The 20,799-nt window shown below is 40.4% G+C and overlaps 1 protein-coding gene across 1 annotated transcript; it reads left to right on the top strand.

The window, feature by feature from the left end:
• The first annotated feature begins 929 nt into the window (after positions 1 to 929).
• PPIL6 (peptidylprolyl isomerase like 6) lies at positions 930 to 20,469 on the top strand. The gene is made up of 8 exons (XM_032764597.2): positions 930 to 1,368; positions 2,878 to 2,973; positions 5,816 to 6,004; positions 7,835 to 7,897; positions 8,019 to 8,166; positions 9,594 to 9,650; positions 17,890 to 18,025; positions 20,245 to 20,469. The coding sequence occupies exons 1-8, from the start codon at positions 1,285 to 1,287 to the stop codon at positions 20,354 to 20,356; spliced, it is 885 nt and encodes a 294-aa protein (XP_032620488.1). The 5' UTR covers positions 930 to 1,284; the 3' UTR covers positions 20,357 to 20,469.
• Positions 20,470 to 20,799: the final 330 nt, after the last annotated feature.

The raw sequence follows: 20,799 nt of genomic DNA, 5'->3' as shown, positions 1-20,799 counted from the left end.
TCATATGTAGTGCAGACAAGGTCTCAAACAGAACTTTACAGCTTCAATATCTAGTATAAATATTAGCTAATGAATCCTTCCAACATTCCCATCAAAGTCTTAGTGGACTGTCTTTCCTGCTATTGTTCCCAGCAGTCCCCCAATTCAAGGGTATGCCACTTCCTCAGCGGCTGGTAAGGGAACCCAGGCCTGCCCACGATGCATTCCAGCATAGGGACCATTCAATCAGCAGCCAAGGTTTCCTTTACCCTACTGCTTTTTCCCTAGACTGCCTTATAGGGCACCTCTGTCAAGCTTCTTTCTCCACCACCCCTCTACATAAGCCCTTCAGGAGAAGGATCCCACGACTGCTTTCTTCCTGGCTTTCCACCTTTTCCTGCTCTAAGTCCAGAGAGTGACTGCAGACTTCCATGCTGTAGCCTCCTTCTACCCTTGGTTGCTGGTCTTACACCAGCCCTGCCTGCTCCTGCACAGCTGGGCTCAATCCTCAGTCAGTGCTTGCCTCTCAAGCCTGTCTCTTCTCAGGTGTGGTTCAAAGGGAGTAAGAAATTTGATAGGCCACATCAACCCTTTCTAGGCCAGTGTGGGATGAACACACCATCACAGAAGCACTTAGATACTTAAGACAGGTAAATTTCCTTGTGTGACTTCCAAAAGAAGATTTGAATTGAACTGTCCAAAGAGTGAAAGGCAGGTGCACATACCTGTATAGACACCTAACCTCCATAAGTAGGTCTGTTTTAATTATGGGTAGAGGTTTTAGTGGGAGGTGTCTCTCTCAGGGGAAGAAAAAGTAAACATTCTATTGCTATTAATTTGTCTTTATTTACTTTTTTGTTTTTTTGTCTGTCGTGGTCCTATTTTTTTTTTTTAAATTTCACTTGCTGATTGACTATCTTAGCTGTCTGTGTTGTGCACCCCAGTCACTTTGGCACATTTGAAAACTTCACCCAGGGAGACCACTGTAGGATGCAGTTAATGATCTAGCACTATGTTAATAAAATGCCCAGTGAAAGTGGCACTCACATAAACAATCCCTCTTCCCTGCACAGCACTAGGATATGTATAACCTATGTGCAGGCAGAGTTTCTATCAGCAAGACTTGTAGTACAACTTGAAGCTGCAGAGCACTAGTCCTGTGATTGGAGTTGCTATGGTGAGCAGAATTCTGTTTACAGTCCCTCCTCCAGCTGACCCAGAGCAAGGTTGGGCAGCCAGCAGAGGAGCAGCAACCAAAGGAGGAAAAACCAGGAGACGCAGTGTGTGCAGTGGGGTGAGGGTGCCATGGGTCCCCTGCAATTGCAGCAGTTGATGGTGGTTGGGCTTCTCAAGGAGCCTGTGTTCCACGTGGCAAAGTGTACAGCAGAGGTAACTCCTCCCAGGCCATTCTTGCAGCAGAAGAAAGCAGACAGTTTGAAATCCTTCCTTTCTGTTTTTGCTTTCTATGGGCTCTAGGGACAGGAGATTGCAAAAACAGTGGCTGGCATTATTGTTGTTAAAATGAAATACAAGGCAAATTAGGAGACTGTCTATGGTCCTAGACATTTTTAAGAAATTAAGATTTAAAATTCTGTATTTTGTTCTTTAGAGTTTATAATTTAATCTTATGTATGCATTTATAATTTTCCCTTCGCATTGGTATCTACTTATTTGTTGTACAGTTTTTTGTTGTCAAGCATGTGGTACTTAGGATCCTTCAGTTGTTTGTTCTAAAGCATTTATTACATACTGTGATGCCACACAAGATTTTAAATATAATGAAATGACACCTGACTTGCTCTGCAACCTTAGGCAAGTCACTTAACCTTTCTATGCATTTCAATTTCCCCTACTGTAAAATGAGGGTAAAAATACCTACCTTGTAGGGGTGTTGGGAGATTGAGACCCAGGTTCTTGGTCATAGCCAAGCAGCACACAGTTCAGCTTAGGATGGGGTGTGCAAATGTGACCTTTTGTTACACTAATCCTAAACAGACTGGCTGCTGAGCTTGTCCCACCTCTTTATTTAGAGCAGCCTAAATTTACCAGCTGCAGATACAGCTGAGGAGGGAAAGGTACACCCTGTCCATGTTCATTTTTCCGTGGCCATGTACTCTAATGCGGGAACAGAGAGTGGGGGTTCCTACACTGGGATGATCCTCCAGTGCCCAGCTACCCTGGCTGTAGGGCCATGATCTGTGTATAGCACTGCAGGATCTAGGTCTTTAATTTGTTCATGTTTTGTAATACATTTTGAGATTCTTAGATGGAAGATACTACAGAAATACAAATTATTATTGAGACATTGCAAACCAGCCTGAATACAGGTCTAGAAAATATACTCCTGGAAACAATTCTGTACCCCAGGAGATGAGCCTAAATGGCCTAACGGGAATGTTCCATATCTGACTTCTACTGTACTGTTCATAAAATGATAGCAGTAACAAGAACTGGAATTCAGGAACTCCCAAGTTCTAATCCTCACTGTGCCTCTGATTCACTCTCTGGCTTTGGGACTGATCTTGCAAGATGTAACTCTCCATGAAGTCTAGAGAAACTGATGATGCTCAGAGAGAGCCAATGTCTTTGTGGCAGTTTCCCCATCTGCTTATCCTCCCTCCCTAATTGAGGTAGTGTGAGTATAACTAGTTAATGTTGGGAAAGCAGCAGCCCAACATTAAACCTCTTAAGTTTAAAATACTAATTTAAAACAGTTTGTGTAGTCTTATGTAACTGTCTGAAGCTATGTTACATGTGTGAAAAAACTGCCATGAAATAATCAAACTAAAACATAGTGCCTGGATCCTAATCTGTTTGAATAAGAGAATACAAAATGTAATGGGAAAAATGTTTAAGTAAACTGCCTGTAAATAAATATTTTTTATTTTGAAAATCTAGGCTCTGAGGCTGAATTTTCCGAACAAGATTGCAGAACCTGTAGTGCTTCCTCTGTTAGAATTTGCATGGCATGAATATTTACAGGAGAAAAAAAAGGTGCCTTTCTTCCCCCCCAAGTTAATTGCGCTTGAATTACCTAGACTTAGCATTCACTTGACAAATCAGAACTATCTTCTATGCAGTAGATGAAGATAAAGGTGTTCAGTACCTTCTCCAAGTTCTGTTCATGATGCCATTTGGTTGGTGCAGAAACAAATAAACAGATATTTTGTTTGGTTTGGGAAGAAAACTAAGGTAGGACTAGTCCGAAAGAGGAGGGCAATGGTCTGTCCTTTTCTCTGTGGAAACTTTATTTTAAATATATTTGTAATGCTTGCAGAAGATACAGCATTGGGAAGCATTAGAAAGCCGAGTCCTGTATTTACAGCAGTTGTAGTAGCAAGGGCAAACTTCCCCAGGTTGGCCTGCCAATGTGCCTGGATCCTAGTCTGAGGAGACCGCTTCTAGGGTTGAACAGAATAGACCACCTTGCCCATCCATTTAGTTTTTGACATCTCTGCTAAATCTGCCACTAAGAATGGCTGCCACTAAGAATGACTGTATTGGGTGGGGGTGTCTCTATCATAGAATTATAAAAATGTAGAACTGGGTGGCACCTCGAGTGGTCATCTAGTCCAGCCCCCTGTGTTGAGGCAGGCACAAGTAAACTTAGACTATTCCAGTATTTTTCCAGGTATCAAAATTTAGTCTGACTGGCTCCTCTTTGTTCCCCTTTTTAAAGAGAGGTACTGTGTTTGCCCTTCTCCAATCCTCTGGGACTTCACCTGTCCTCTGAGTTATCAAATAATTGCTAACATTCCAAGATTGCTTCAGCTAGTTCCTTAAGTACCTTAGGTTGAATTTCATCAGGCCCTGCCGACTTGAATAAACCTAGCTGATCTAAATATTCTTTAACCTATTCTTTCCCTATTTTGTCTTGTGTTCCTTGCCCATTGTTGTTAATATTAATTATATTAGTCTTTAGTCACCATTTACCCTTTTAATGGAGATTGAGGCAAAATATGCTTTAAACATATCAGACCTCTTGACATCATCAGTTCTTACCTCTCCTTCCCTGCTATATAGAGGACCCATGTTATTCTGAACTCTTTTTACCATTACCAATCTAGTCCCTCTTTGAACTGGAATTTTTACAACAGATAAGCAATATTTTGAAGACTTTTAATTGAAATTAAGACTTCAGAGATCTTATAGGCAACACTTATTACCACAGCGATGCTAATATGCTGTATATGGAAGCTTGGGGCCAAATTCAGCCTCAGCATTAGTGAGCAGCATTATAGTGAAGACAATTGAATTGTGCCTGCTTTCACCAGGACTGAATTTACCCTACATCCTTACCAGCTTGGTTTGTCCTTGCCCTCTAATACATTTCACTATTACAATCTAATGAATCATGTTTAAAAAGTGAATGCTTAAGTATTTAGGCAATTTTTTTCTCTGTATTAATGTATCTTGACTCTCTGGGTTATTCCTATAATAAAGCTAATTCTGAAAGACAAGAAAGCCCCCATTAATATAATCTTTAATCTTTGTTATGTTAAATCCTAAAAAAAAAAAAGAAAAAGAAAAATCTGATTTGCCTAATAGAGTCCTTACATATATCTACCATAAAGATGCTCGTTCCAATGGCCAACAAAAATGGCTCAATCATTACAGTTGCCAAAATTGCAACTAAGGTCAACAAACATAGAGGCAACCTCTATTCCAGTCTAATCTATTTAGAGTCTTAGATATGCTAGTGATGTGCATAGTATAAGAGCCTTGGGTCCATTAAAATCAATACAAATTGCAGACATATATCCAAGAGCAGAATTGGCTCTTAATTTCTTGTTTTATGATTTTATCAGTTACTTTTATTGCTATATTGCATCATTGTTCATGTAGGCAAGCCCTTTGTCTCATTTGATGAGGTAATGAACAGCAAGCCAGGACATGAATGTCCTGTGCACAAACTTGCAATGCAGACCCTGCCACCAGCACTTTTAATGCATAGTAGCAGTGCCCCTATGTCAAGTCAGTGCATGGCAAGCTGGTGCACTATAGATCCATTCCCTAGCTTGCTGCGTGCGAAGTCACAAAGTAGACAAGCCCACCCTAGGCCATGTCTATGCTGAGTTTTCTTAGTATATCTAACTATATCTTCCATCATTGCTGTGGCACTGGAGCAGATAATGGGGAAGTATTAGAGTGGACCAGCTACCAGTGTTTTTACTCCCTGTTGTCTAGAGTTGCTCTGTTAAAAATTTCAGAAGTTGTCAAATACTAGTTCTCCCACCATTACTTGCACTGATGAACTTGCACAAGTGCTATAGAAATGGTGGGAGAAATCTCAAAAAAATAAAAAAATAAATAAATAAAAATCAGTGTAATTACAACCCTCAAGACACAACAATTACATATGAATGTACTGAAATGTCCTTTAGAGCCCTTGCTTCCCTTGGGGAATCCTTGATTAATTATAGATAACTATAGAGGTTACACCTAGTTTGGTGAATGGGTTTTGCCAAAGCAAACCTCCAAGCTGACCCAAAAGTGGAACCAGAATAATTGTTTTTATGATCATGTTCTGTTATAACAGGATTCTGGAAAGCCTTCTATAACTTTCAGACATTTTATTCTTGATGATTTCAGGAGAAGTTGCAAAATATAGTTGTATGATTCCTATGTTTTATTTTTCATGGTGGTATTCTTAGAGGGGATGGAGTTTGGGAAGAGAAAGCATAAACACTTAAGTAAAAATGGACAAAAAAATCCATCTAACTAGGTATTTATACCACATTCATCAGCATGGAATCTGAGTATGTATTACTGACTGCTTCTGTACTAAATCCAAAGTGTAATTCCTGCAGGTTTTCATTTTTTCTTCTAAATTCAGGAACTGAAAGGTGAAACCTGGGAGTATCCCTCCAGCGTGATGTGTTTTATTGATGGCCAATTGCTGGGAAGTGAACAAGAACTGCTCACGTGGGCTTATGACAAGTGGAACTACCAAGATTTTAAACCTGTGGCTCTTTACCAAGCTGTTACTGAGGATTTTTGCACCAAACATATGCAAAACAGCAAGGCAGGTTACACTGGTTTCTGAAAGGAAGTTGTAGGGTCTGTTACCAGCTATATGCTATCTAACTGTAATTATTTGATGTGACTTATCAATGGGTTGCTTGTTTGCTTGCAATTTGGTGGGTAGTGGGGTCTTGGAGCGGGGATAAGAGAGATTGATACTTTCTAGACATAACTTCATAGATCCATCCATATAAATTTTGCAGTAGGGTTTCCACCCAGTTTTTGACTTCTTGATTTGCACTCTGTGTCTAAGACCATAGACTTACAATGAAGTTCATGCCGCTATCATACTAAAGGACTTTTGGTGAAATACACTGACTAGTGATCTTGAGCAGAAGACTAATCAGAGTGCTCCCTGCCCTACCTCATGCTTAGTGGGCAAAATGGCAAACCCAACAAGAAATCAAAGGAGACAGCTGCACTGTAGTGCCTAGTTTCTCTCCTCCCTCCCACAACCACATGGAAGGTGGTGAAATAATCACTGGAATCCCACCAGAGTTATGGAAAAGAAGAGTTGTTTCCATACCCAGGGAAAGGAGATGGGAGATTTTGTTTCTCCTAGCAGCCAGGAGGGGAGGGAAATTGTGGAAAGCCACCTCCTACTAGCAGTGAGGAGGAAGAGGAAGGAGAGAATGTCCCTCTCTCTCAGCAGCCAGGGAATATAGATGGAATAGAACTAAGTTGTTTCTGGTCTGAACTAGAATGAAAACTGCTGAAATGCCAAAGAAAGGAATGCTCTTGTGAAATTTCAGCTAGGACCAAAATCAAAAGTGCTGTGAATCTCATGAGTAAACCTATTCTCTTGAGATTTCCAGACGAGTTTTGTAGACTCAGAATATGTCTACACTGCAGCTGGGAGCAAGCCTCACACTCTGGGTAGACAGACTTATCCTAGCAGGGCTTAAGCTAGCAGGCTAAAAGTAGGAGTATGGATGTTGCAGGTCAAGCTGGTGCTTGGGCTCTCAGGTCCACACAACTCCAACCTGAGATGCCTGAGTGCCCATACTTCTATTTTTAGTGAACTAATTCACTAAAAAGCCCCACTAATGTGAGTCTGTCTACCTGAGCTGGGAGGCTTGCTTCTAGCTGCTGTGTAGACATACCCTCCAGGGGTGAAATCCTGGCTCCATCAATGTCATTGGCGGGGCCATGGTTTCTCGCAGGATGTCCAGATAAGCTTCAGATAAGCAGCTGAACTTTTCGATGCTTTTCCAAACACCTATTATGTTTGATGAATGGGTTAATTCTTGTGAATGTTTTTGGAAAATCTAATTCAGTTGTAATAGAATTTTTTAAAAAGTCTTTCTTTTTCCTATCAGAGATCAATTTATCCTTTTTAAAAAAAAATGCTGAATTATTAAGTTTGCTTCTTGCCGACTGGAGTTTAATTATTTACCTCCCTCTGTCTGACCAGTGATCTGCCATCCAGCAAAATTATTCCATTTGGTATAGCAGTCAGTGTTACTATGGTTTAATTGGTTGTGATCTTACATGGGCTTCAGTGAACCTGCACCTGCTTACACCAGTGATGAAATGGGCCCAGCCTGATGTCTCCTAGTGCAATATAATGGTGTTTTTTGTCCAAGAATGACCTGAAACTTACTGAATGTGTTTTGTTTCAACAAAATACTAGATTATATAGCTAATATTTTATTATTTCTAAAAGCTGTTTTGAGACCTAATTATGAGTCCATTTTAGATGTTCATTATAAAAAGAAACCTGAGAACATTTTACTGAGCAGCTAAACTGTATCTTTCATCATAATAGTAAACACTTAGAAGATATTTGACTATTTTTTTAAACTGGATTTTTTTCCCCTGATTTAAACAGCATGTGTTTGTGTACTTGGACATAGCTATTCAGGAGCAGCCCACAGGCACCTTGTTATTTGAGGTAAGATACAGAAGAAAAGAGCAAACATGAGGCCTTGTCATGCAGCCCTTATCTCAAGAGAAAGGGTTGCAGGATCTGACCTTTTGACTTTATTTACAAACTTATTCCCTTCATTTTGCAGCTCTATTCTGATATGTGCCCCAAAACCTGTGCGAATTTTCGTTCTTTGTGTACAGGAGAAGCAGGGACCTCTCACAGTGGTGTGGAGCTTACTTATAAAGAATCAGTTTTTCATCGATTAGTAAAAGATGGCTGGATACAAGGAGGAGGTGGGTTTAAAAACATCTTCTATAAATCTGGTGTAACTCAGATTTTGGATAGAATAATCAGCATGAAAAATAGATTTTGTCCAACAAAATAAACCTGAATTTAGAGATGTAACCAATTTGGGATGGACAAGGTTTTAACTGAGGTGTATATAAGACAAAACGCAGTGTCTTCTCTCTTGGTGATCTTGTTCCCTAATTATAGGCAAAACATGGATAAGGAATCAATAGTCTGTATTTTTTTTTAATTAGCCAAAAGTTTTTCACAAGTCTCTTTGGCAAGAAATTAGGAAATTAGCTGGAAACATTTAAACACTGAGAAAATCCATAAGAAACATCCCGTGTGTCTTGTATAGATGTTACTTTACAGGAGCATTTAACCATTCATAGCTATCTAAAGGTTTGGCGACACGGAGCATGTTTGAACATTGTGGTTGTGCATGAAAAGTGTCATTATGAATCTAGGAAATAGCTTAGTAAATGATGAATAATCCAAGAAAACAGAGCATTTCAGTAAAAGTAAACATAAGTGTGTTTGAAGGGATTTCCTTCATTTCTTCCTCTCAGCTTCTCTTCTGTTCTTTCTCCAAAATTGTTTACTTAATACCGTTTTAAGATCAGATTTCCAAGACATCCTTTTTGCTTTCCCAAAGTAACTCATTTAATAGAAATACATATGAGGTCCAGAAGGGCAATTTAAAATAATTGGTTTACTTCAGATGAGGGTTTCCTTTTACCTGACTGGCATATACAAGAGTTTAAATAAACTAACACAAACTGTTTGAAAAACAAAAAAACAAACCCTTTTCAATTGTGTTTTTATGTTTCCTGTACTTGTCAGCTTTGTGTAATGGCTGGGAGTTTACTAAAGGCTTGCTGGGCTGACTTGCTATATTATCAGATCCTTATTTTCATAATCCCTTGTTCTAAGCATAGGTAATTATTTATGGATACAGGGCATATTCACTGTGGCACATTTTTCATATACTGAAATGCACTCTTGAAGTATGTTACTAAACATTGGAAACTAGGTACACAGGTACTTGTATTAGCATAGCAGCAAGAAGGTGTGTGTGTGTGTGTGTGTGTGTGTGTGTGTGTGTGTGTATCTATATAATATGTTTCTTATTGTATATATGGAGTAGTTATTTCTGGAGACACCACCTCTTGGAGTGAGAGATTAATTCATTCTGCAGTTCCAGTAAGGCCCCAATCCTGCAGTTGATAGCATGCAGGCAGACTGTTCTACCCGTGTAGAGACCACTGAATTCAAACCAGACTCCATACAGGTGCAGCAGTCCACCTGCATATTGTCAGTTGCAGGATTGGGACCCATGTCCTTAACCTCTGTTGAAACTGTCCAATGAAAGTGCCAATTAATGCCAGTGGTCAGCATTTGTATTCTGTCACTTTTGTCTAATCACATACAGACATAACAGCTGGAAGAGGAGACGGTGGTGAGTCAATTTATGGACCCACTTTTGAAGGTATAGTTAAATTTCCTTATTTTACCATGCATAAGCCAAACTTCAGGTAAATAACTGGATTTTCACTGAAGTGTTCTCAGGTTTAGTTAGTTTTTTTTTCTTTCATTTTTATCACTTATATCTCAACAGCAGTTTCAGACTTTCTCATAACAGTCAGGATTATTCTCTATTTGTTATTAAGATAGTTCTCCTGGCAAACTGGTTTAGTGGGTTGATTTTCTAACTGGTAATCCTGGCTCTGCCACCGAATCACTATATGATTTTTCAGCTTCACCTGTCTGTGTCCTTTTTCTCCAATTGTAAAATAAGGATAATACTTAACAACCTACCTGACAGGAATGTTACGAACATTCATGCTTGTAAAAGGGCTTTGAAAATTTGAAGCACTATAATGGATAAATGCAAGTATGGGTTCTGTGCTTCCACTAATACCACACATTCATCTGTGATGATTCTCAGGATGGCCAGGACTCTGAAAAACCTTGTTGCCCCCCTGCCTCTAGCAGTAGAAAGACTTCCTGGTGACTAACTGGGTGTCAGCTCCTTGACATAATCAGCCTGTTGGCCACCCAAACAATCTTCTCAGGGCTCTGCCTGCCCTTACTTTCCCTGACAGCTGCAACCAATAGATACACCCCAATCCCCAACCCTCTGAAGCATTTCCCTCTAGTATTCAGCCCCTTGTTGACTGAACACTAACAGTAATACTGTGCCTGCTGTCCCCAAGGGAACACTATATACCAGCTTCCACAATTCAACTCAGGATCAGCTCTTTGTGCAGTACCACAGCACTAAGATATGTTTATAGCAAAAACAATCATAAATGTATTATCGAAGACCAAGATATAAGAGATAGTGATTAAGAATGATGGATATAGAAGGATTACATATAAAACAAAATAAGTATATGCTTTTTAGAGACTAAATTTAACAGGCTAACCACCTTTCTAAAGCAGTCTTATTTCACCCAAAGGGTTTTTCAGTATTTCCTACCAAGGCTGGTTGAGATCCCATTTTTATGAATGTAAATGCACTGTCAGTTTACTTCCAAGGTGCAGGATAAAGGGGTTTCTCCTTGACTTCTGCTTATATCCGAAAGTTCTTGGTCTGTCCTCGGTGACAACAGAACCCCTGTCTTGTTTTTTCTATTGTTTTCATGTCCTCCTGTTGACTTTGTATGTAAATAACTCCCCACTGTTATTTACAATGCTTACTTTACCTGCAGACCAACAGAGACAGGTGAATGAACATTCTTTGTCTGGCAGAAACCTGTTTGTTTACTCTCCCTTAATACAGACTTTAGGAACATATTTTTAGTATACATACATAACTTTTTAAATAGTATATGTACATACGTTTGATGACAATATTCATAACCAGTGAGGCACTGGCTTTCATTTAAGACCTCACATGATTTTCTTCATGGATAAATATTATGAAAGAGGTGTGCTATGTATAGCGAGTTTGTCAAGCCTGCTAGGAGTTGCTGTTACAGAAGAGCAAAACCTTTGCCAGCTGGCACCAATGGGCCTCTGTGTCACATCATTACACTGGAATGGTTTAAATATGCTGAAATTAATAGAAGTTACTTTTTCACTCTGAGAAAACTAGAATCAGGCAGCTTTAGAGTCTTGGACCAGATTTTGATCTCATTTATACAGCATTGTTACTTCACTGACTTTATGGAGTTTACACCAGAGTGAGAACAGAGCCAGACCCTTAGTCTCGCAACTCTAACTGTGAGAATCTAGAATTACCGAACAGGAGCTACATATCATAACATCAAACCAAAGATGCAAACCCCTATAATCATAAAGACTAATAAAAAGAATAATATAATTGTCAATGGCAGAGCAATATTTAAGAACAACAACTCAAATAAAGAGTCAAAGCAGCAAGTTAAAGGGGATAGGGTCTGTTTAGATTAACAATTAGCCATAAAGAACTAGGGAACTAGTTTATATTCTCTTATATAAAGCATCTTTACTACCAGTGTTGCAAACTGTCACATTTCAGCAAACTTGCCATCAGCCAACAGTTCAGAACTGCCAAGTGTAACTGCATGCAGTGTTGTAGCCATGTTGGTCCCAGGATATTGGAGAGACAAGGTGGATGAGGTAATCGCTTTTATTAGACAAACTTCTGTTAGTGAGAAAGACAAGCTTTCGAGCCACACAACGCTCTTCTTGAAGTCAGTCCAATAAAAGATTATCTCACCCACCAACTGTAACTGCAGTCTTTATTTTCAAAGACAGTTAAATTTTTAGTGACAATAAGAAGTGAGTCACACTTCGAGACTGCAGGACTAAGCAAAAGGGCCAAAGTTTGCATTTAAATTATATCCAGGTAATTGGACTGTTTTTGGAACATATGAATTATTGCCGCGGTGCTGCCTTGCAGGAAAGTTTTCAGGAACTTTCAAGTCATTGAAAATTAAACAAGTGATTCCCACAAAGCCTACAAACTTTTCTCAGAGTCCCTGTCACTTTCCCTCAGGCAGCACTGTATGTTGCCTACCAAAGATTGGGCACGAGAAAGTCGGAGAATGGCCTGTTCTGCCTCCAACATAGACTCATAGACTCGTAGGTCAGAAGGGACCAATATGATCATCTAGTCTGACCTCCTGCACAAAGCAGGCCACAGAACCCTACCCATCCACTTTTATAATAACCCCTAACCCCTAACACACATCACTGAGTTATTGAAGTCCTCAAAAATTGTGGTTTGAAGACCTCAAGCTGCAGAGGAATCCACAGCAAGCCGACCATGCCCCACGCTGCAGAGGAAGGCGAAAAAACCTCCAGGCCCCTGCCAATCCGCCCTGGAGGAAAATCCTTCCCGACCCCAAATATGGCGATCAGCTAAAACCTGAGATGTGGGCAAGACTCACCATGCCGCACCAGGAAAGAATTCTCTGCAGTAACTCAGATCCCATCATATCAACATCCCTCACAGATCATTGAGGCAAGACTTATCTGCTGATAATCCAAGATCAGTTGCCCAAATTAAACTATCCCATCATATCATCCCCTCCATATACTTATCAAGCTTATCTCTAAAGCCAGGTAAGTTTTTGCCCCCACTACTTCCCTCGAAGGCTGTTCCAGAACTTCATACTCCTAATGGTTAGAAACCTTTGTCTAATTCAAGTCTAAACTTCCTAATATCCAGTTTGTACCCATTTGTCCTTGTGCCTACATTAGTACTCAAGCTTAAATAATTCTCTCCCTCCCTAACGTTAATCCCCTGATATATTATATAAGAGCAAGCATATCCCCGCAGCCTTCTTTTGGCAGGCTAACAAGCCAAGCTCTTTGAGTCTCCTTTCATAAGGCAGGTTTTCCATTCCCCGGATCATCCTAAGTAGCCGTCTCTGCACCTGTTCCAGTTTGAATTCATCCTTCTTAAACATGGCGACACCAGAAACTGCAACACAATATTCCCAGGGTGGGGTCTCTCCAGGCCTTATATAACGGTACTAACACCTCCTTATCCTTGCTGGAAATACCTCGCCTGATGCACCCTAAAACCGCCATTTGCGTTTTTAACGGCCATATCGCATTGGCGCTCATAGACATCCTGCTATCAACCAATACCCCAAGGTCTTCTCCTCTCTCTGTCGCTTCAACTGATGCGTCCCCAATGTCTATTTAAAATTCTTATTATTAATCCCTAAGTGCATGACCTTGCACTTTTCACTATTATATTTCATCCTATTACTATTACTCCCCAGTTACAAGGTGGTCCAGATTTTCCTGTTAGATAGTCCCGGTCCTTCTCCCGTGTTAGCAATACCCCCAGCTTTGTGTCATCCGCCAACTTTATTAGCACATTCCCGCTCTTTGTGCAAGGTCAGTAATAAAAAGGTTAAATAAGATCGGTCCCACAACCGATCCTTGAGGGACTCCACTAGTAACCTCCTTCCAGCCTGACAGTTCACCTTCAGTACGACCTGCTGGAGTCATCCCTTTAACCAGTTCCTTATCCACACTTACAACTTTCATATTCATCCCTATCTTTTCCAATTTAACTAACAGTTCCCCAGGTTGGAACCGTGTCAAACGCCTTACTGAAATCGAGGTAAATTAGATCTACCGCATTTCTTTGTCTAAGTAATCCGTCACCTTCTCAAAGAAGAGATCAGGTTGGTTTGTCACGATCTACCTTTAGTAAATCATGTAGCAATTCGTCCCAATTACCATTGACCTCAATGTCCTTAACTACTTTTCTCCTTTAAAATTTTTTCCAAGACCTTACATACTACAGACATCAACTAACAGGCCTATAGTTACCCGATCACTTTTTTTCCCTTTCTTGAAGATAGGAACTACGTTAGCAATTCTCCAGTGGTACGGTACAAACCCCCGAGTTTACCGATTCATTAAAAATTCTCGCTAACGGGCTCGCCAATTTCATGCGCCAGTTTCCTTAAATATCCTTGGATGGAGATTGTCCGGGCTCTCGATTTTGTCCCATTAAGCTGTTCAAGTTTGGCCTTACCTCAGATGCGGTAATATCCCCTCCATATCTCCTTCCCGTTTATCATCCCTCCATCATCCCAAACTCCTCACTAGTCTTATTAAAGACTGAGAAAAGTACTTGATTTAGATAGATATTGGCATGCCTAGTGATCCTTAACCTCCTTCTCCTCAGTGTATAGCCGGCCCGACTTCTTCTTTCTTTGTTTTCTTCTTATTTATATGGCTGTAGAACCCTTTTACTATTTTCTTCCAGCAGCTCTATCAGGCAGCACTTCATGCAGACAAAACTCCTTTCAGGTGCCCCCTCCAGGACCATGTACATGCCACAGCTTCCACATCCAGTCATCCTCAGTGTGTCTCTCACTGCTGCCTCTGTCTCAGTCATGGCCTTCCAACTCTCTGTGCCTGGCAGTCCACGCCACACACCGCACCACGGGTCCCCAACAAGCACTGGGCTGCTGGCAGACCCCCGCCCCCTCCCTTATCTGGCTTGTTGGTTTCTCTGCCTTAGTCTCCCCTGCAACCTCCCCCTGGAAACTCCCACGGAAACTCCCCTGGTAGCAGCTCTGTTTGCTGGCTCCTGTGCCGCTGCAGCTGTCACCTGGAGCAGTGTGAAGCACAGATCCTCAGAACACAGGATTCTCATCAAGGAAGTAACCTGTTTCCTGGGGAAACCATCAATCAGGTCTATAAGCTAAATTAATGGAAACCAAAACATTTTAATAATGTGCTAGAAGTCTTCATCCGATTCCTCTTCTGCACCCCCGCTGCATAGATAGCTAATACAGACTGTACTGGAACACTTCCAGCTGTGCATCTGCTATTCTTTATATGTTCTCTTTCAATGCACTTGCTCCAGAGCTGTTCTGGAAACTCTGGGCTTTCCTGCTGGCAGGAACAATCTGGGCAATCCTAAAACACAGCAGTGTGCACTAGGCAGCCCCAGGTGGGAGAATGTGCCTGAGGTACAACCTCTGCTATTGCTCCTCCGGGACTGATGCAGCCCCACACCGCTCTGTGCAGGACTGTGGTGTAAATGCCACAATCTAGTCCTTAGTATTTTATAGTGCTTCACGTATACAACATGCCGTTCCAATGTTAATCCTCACATCCGTGTGAGGTAAGTAGTATGTTCTCCATTTTACAGATAGGGAAAACTAAGAGGAAAAATGGCTAGCCCAAGGCCACACAGCAAGACACTGGCAGAGTCAGGATTAGACTTAGAAGATTTAGTGACTTGCAACTCAGTGTTTGTTCTTCCAGACAAACCCAGTACCTGTCATTTGTTATCTTGGAGGGAAGCTTGTCTTTTATCACTCTTGTAACTCTATTTGAGGTGGCAGTAGATATTATAGGATTAGGAAAGTAATTTAATTTTAAAATAGACTTAATTTGAGTTCTGTCAACCTTATAATTGTCTGTAAAAGGAATTTTATTACCCTCTTTCACACATCACAAATACTGATTCTTCAAAAGAGAAGATTGTCCATATTGAACCCTCTTTTAAAATTAAAAGATAATCATTCTTTTCAGTCCTTTATAAAGGTGCTCACTCAGATATGGAATTTTAATGTGATGATTATATGGCTTTCCTACTGTTTTCCACCAAACTATTTACATAGATATTTTTGCTGTCTGAGAACAGTGACAGATGCCACTCACAGATGTTAAGATTCTATGAATGTCCACAGTTGACAAACATCCATTCACTGCAATATTCTGTGAAATGACTGGGATGTTTCTACATTTCCCTGAAATTAGCGCAAAGTACTGAGGTAATTAGAGAGAGCCACTTGGACTGAAGTGTCATTTTCTAAAACAAGGAAGCCTAATCCAAAATTAGACTGCTGAAGTAATTACTGCAATTCACAAGCAGCAGCATAGGAGCAACTGCTTCATTTGGAATTTAATTGCTATTTTTATTAATTAGTTTGAGAGAACAGTCCTCAAATAGAGTAAGAATAACAAAACATGTAAGAATAATAAAATCCCTACTCACATCTTCAGCCCAAATTTCCATCATTCCTTTGGAGTTTGTGAAGAGCTCTCCTTGGGTTCTTGCTTATACAATATGACACATCAGCCTAAGCAGCAAAGGGGCTTAGAGATGTTTCAGCTTGCAGATCTGTATCAATTCCTCCACCATCCCCATCCCCCAGGCATATCTCTCATTCCTTCTGTGACCTCCTGTCCACCAGCATTCATTCTCTGAGGCTTTCCACTCTTTCTTTCCCTCCCTGGCCTCCCTCTCCTCAGCTGACTCATGTTCATCAACAACTTTTTTCTCTTCTGCACCCTGTTCCTTGGGCTCTCCCACCTCCAAAATGTGTCGTACGCTTTGCATCCATTATTCTTCTGCACCACGGAATGCTTCTGGAGAAAATCCAGGGATCACTCAGACTTCTTCAATTAAAAATCTGTTCTTTGTGCTATGAGTGTACTTGCTAAACAACTCTCCATCTTCTCTATGATAGCCTGTCATCCTTCCGAAATCCTGCTGCAAATACCCAAATTACCTGCCACTCCAGCCATGTTCTACCCCTCAACTAATCCCCTCACCCTTCACAACAGTCCTAACCAACTTGTCCTGGCCTTCAGGTCCCTTATAAGCTCCTGCCTACCTTCCTACTCTTTTAGCTCTTCTCCCCATTCCTGCTGTAACTCCTTTGACTAAAGTTTGCTTTTTATTTGCTCTTGTTAACTCTCCATATGCAGCAAACAGCACTGAGCGAATCTTATAGATAAACGTGCCAGTTATTGTAAGCTGTTCTGATAAAATAGCTTCTCTTTTATGTGATTTAGTTAATTGTGTTTAAGCATGGGATTGTGTAATGTGTACTTTGGTGAGAAAAGTAAGCTCTGTGGTGACAATGGCTGCTTTGGATTTTTGGATTTTTTCTGATCGCTGCACATAACACTGAGCAAAGGTGGAAAGAAAATTGTAGCTCGGGGTCTTTCTTTTCATCCTCACCCCTTTCTAATGCCAAGGGAAGAAACTGCAATAAATCCAGTGTCACCACTGCTAACTCTCTCCCTTTTTATCCCATCCCGTAGCCCCAGTTGGCCTTTAATCATAGTGCCCAGAACATGACAGAACTTAGTGCTCCCTAAAAATTAGCAACTGGAGGTTAATATGGAGGGTTAGAATGAGAGTCTAGGAGTCAACAGTTCTGGGTTCTACTTTTGGTTCTGCTGTTGACTTACTATCTGACTTGGGACAAGTCATTATGGGACAGAACTATGGGCACTTAGCATCACTGAAAATCAGGCCATTCACTTCTAAGTGCCTCAGTTTCCTAATCCATAAAATAGGAATAAGGCTAACCAGCCTATACATTGTTGTTTCTCAAGTGCTCTGAGATCCTCAAATAAAAGATGCTATAGCAGAGTTGTCATAATATTAAAAAAGTGTGCAGCATGTTAGCAACTACATTTTGAATATTTATCACAAAGGTTTTTTCCCAGGAGGATAACCCAAAATTATTTCTTAACCGCTTTCTAGAAAGCAGAATCCAGAGTCAAAGGAAGCCGTAATCCCCTTCATTTCTATGCAGTAGCTTGGGGGCAAGTTGAAGGGAGACCTGCTGAAAGGCTCCCAATGTACAGTATATAATAGGAAAGAAAGTAATAAGAATTGGGGAGAGGGAGAAGGAAGAAAGGGGTTGTAGAAGAGGAAGGGCTGTAGGAGTTGCAACAGTGAGTAAAAGTGGAAGGAGGCAAACTAAATCTATGATCATTTATTACTGTAAACTTTCTAGATGAAAACTTTTCCATTCCTCACAACAAAAGAGGGATTCTTGGGATGGCCAACAAGGGACGTCACAGCAATGGTTCACAGTTTTATATCACACTACAGCCAGCTCCCTATATGGATAAAAAATATATGGCTTTTGGGTATGTATACTACAGAGACATAATTTTAAAATGTTTTTTTAAAAAAATACTCCTAGTTATCTTAGATACCATTGCCTAAGATTGAGATTCTGTGCTGCATCCCTGAGAGGCACAGCACAGAACTCGCAGCTCAGGGGCAGAGAGCTTAAGCCACTTTTACACCCTCCCTGTCTGAAGCTACACCAGGGGCTAGAGAGGCTCCTGGCAAAACATAAGGCAGGTCTGGGGCCCTGTGTATATCCAGGTCTATACAGTAGACTTTTGCTGTCATAGCTGTGGTGTTCAGAGGTGTGATGAGGTGTTATTGCTGACTGACATAGATGAGCCAGCAAAAATCCCTGGTGTGGACAATTATACCTGCAAAACTGCACTCAACTGCTATAGTTTATTTCGCTTAGGCAGGCTATAATAAGCTATACTGGAAAAAGCATAGTTTTGCCACTATAAGGTACATCCACACTAAAAGCACTTTGTCAATACACCATACTAGTACAGTTATATGGACAAAGTGCTCCTAATGTAGACCTGGCCTAAGAAAACACAGCCTCCCAAAGATTGCAAAGATGTCCTGAGAAATCAGCCTAGAGCTGCCTCTGCACTGATTGCACCAGGGGAATCCTTCTCCAGCCAGAGCCAGGAGTGAAATCCTGGTCCCATAGAAGACAATGGCAAAACTCCCAATGACTTCAGTGGAGGCAGGATTTCACCCTGGGGCTTTTCAGATCCCTTTACCAAGCTAGTGGTTCCTAGCATAAAGGGATTGGGAGTGAGGGGGGCATGAGACTCTCATGCCAGGGTGATTATTGTCCAATGCGCCACAGAGGAGTACAGCATTTCAAAAGCAAAAAAAAAAAAAGGCATACCAATACAACATGCAAAAAACAAACTTAAAATAAGTTCTAACTGGATGTGTTTAAATCAGTGGCATCTGACTTTAATTCTACACTATACACTGGAGTCTCTTGTTATCTTATCAGGAACTCCCTGCTTTAAAAGCACAGGAAATTTCAAGCACTGCTCTTAAAACATTGCCCGATGTATAAACATACTAGGAGCTTACTTTAGCAAGAGCAAAGAGTGGCCACAAAGAGGGCAGTTCAACACTATATGGAGTTACAATGCTATAAATTGGCACACCACTCCTTACACCTTGGCATTCCACAGGTATGCAACAGCATTCTGCAATAGCAATAGAAACTTTTACATTAAAATAGCTACTGCACACCTCATAGGCCTGTCCTGGACACAAGTTCCACATCAGTGATCCATTCACAACCTTCTAACATATCCTCCCCTCCTCCCCAATGCCTGTGCTAAAGATAAGGTGCAGAGTTCTCTACATGAACTGCTAGCAAACCCATGTGTACACAGCTTAATACAGAGTTTTATAAGATTGAGCCCTACACATTGCAGCTCAGGACAGTTTAGAATTGTAAATTTATTGTATTGGTTTCATGATTCAGATTAAGAAGAAAATTGATCTGAGACTTCAAAAAGATGTGTGTGTGAGAAAGAGGGGGAGAGAGAGATCAAACCATTTTAATTAAATGCAGAACAATTTCTGACAATATTCCTCTTGACCTTTTTCTTCTTGCATTAGATATCATGGACACTTACTTACAGCCACAAAATTCTGGAAAGGTGTCTACATGCTGCAACGTTTATTGCTTTGAATAATTACAGCTACAGATACCTCAAAGTGTAGCATTTTTCTATTTCCTAAAATGCTAAATATTGGGATATTTTCAGAGCAAACAGCTGGAACGTTAGTCTGCTGTGAAAAACAATCCTATAAAGAAAAGAACATACAAGACATGAACCCTTTATTTTAAGAGACAGCCATATTGAGAACACTTTATAATTATAGCCTAATAGAAGGATTTCAGGGTTTCTAACTGACTTGCTCTGACCACTGACAGGCACTGAAGGTAGATAACACAGTTGTGTTCACTACTAAATTAGTGTTTCCTGATCTTCAAATTGTTGTTGGTGTATTTTCCTGATCCTCTACCCATATGTATCATCTGTAGATATGTATGTTCCTACATTTTTGTTAAATCATGCACATTTAACATAACTTGTGTTGGAAAATGAATACCATGGAACTCAAATGGTCAAATAGATTACTAATACTGTAGAGCTTTATGGTAGTGATCATATAGTTATTCATAATTTCACTGACTTTTTATATATATATATAATTTCCACCTTTACTTTAGACAGCTGATTGAAGGTACAGAAGTTCTTCAGAAACTAGAAGATGTTTCTACGTACAATGAAAGGCCTGTAGTAGAATGTAAAATTATTAACTGCGGTGTTCTTGTGCCTTGATTACAGCCAATTTCCCTTCCTACTGTAATGTGTAAAAATGCATGTTTCTGACCAGACCTTTTATAGATTTTGTAGGCTTTTTAAATCTAAAATAGCATTTTTATACATCTAAACTTTAGCTTGATATTTTTTCTAGTCTAACCATGTTCATGGCTTGTTCACATACATTCTTACATGAAAAAGCAGCAAAGAATCCTGTGGCACCTTATAGACTAACAGACGTTTTGGAGCATGAGCTTTTGTGGGTGAATTCCCACTTTGTCAGATGCATGTAGTGGAAATTTCCAGGGGCAGGTATATATATGCATGCAAGCTAGAGATAATGAGGTTAACTCAATCAGGGAGGATGAGGCCCTGTTCTAGAAGTTGAGGTGTGAAAACCAAGGGAGGAAAAACTGGTTTTGTAGTTGGCAAGCCATTCAGTCTTTGTTTAATCCTGAGCT

Source organism: Chelonoidis abingdonii, chromosome 3 (assembly GCF_003597395.2).
Source record: "Chelonoidis abingdonii isolate Lonesome George chromosome 3, CheloAbing_2.0, whole genome shotgun sequence".
Classification (NCBI taxonomy): Eukaryota; Metazoa; Chordata; order Testudines; family Testudinidae; genus Chelonoidis; species Chelonoidis abingdonii.
The sequence above is the reverse complement of the archived record's forward strand: the minus strand, read 5'-3'. Positions and strand labels throughout refer to the sequence as shown.

What these genes read in the sequence shown, in the direction of transcription:
- PPIL6 (XM_032764597.2), top strand. Translation starts at nt 1,285, where the DNA reads ATGGGTCCCCTGCAATTGCAGCAGTTGATGGTGGTTGGGCTTCTCAAG. An exon ending in AACATATGCAAAACAGCAAG is followed by an intron (nt 6,005 to 7,834) that starts GCAGGTTACACT and finishes TGATTTAAACAG; the next exon opens with CATGTGTTTGTGTACTTGGA. An exon ending in TGGCTGGATACAAGGAGGAG is followed by an intron (nt 8,167 to 9,593) that starts GTGGGTTTAAAA and finishes AATCACATACAG; the next exon opens with ACATAACAGCTGGAAGAGGA.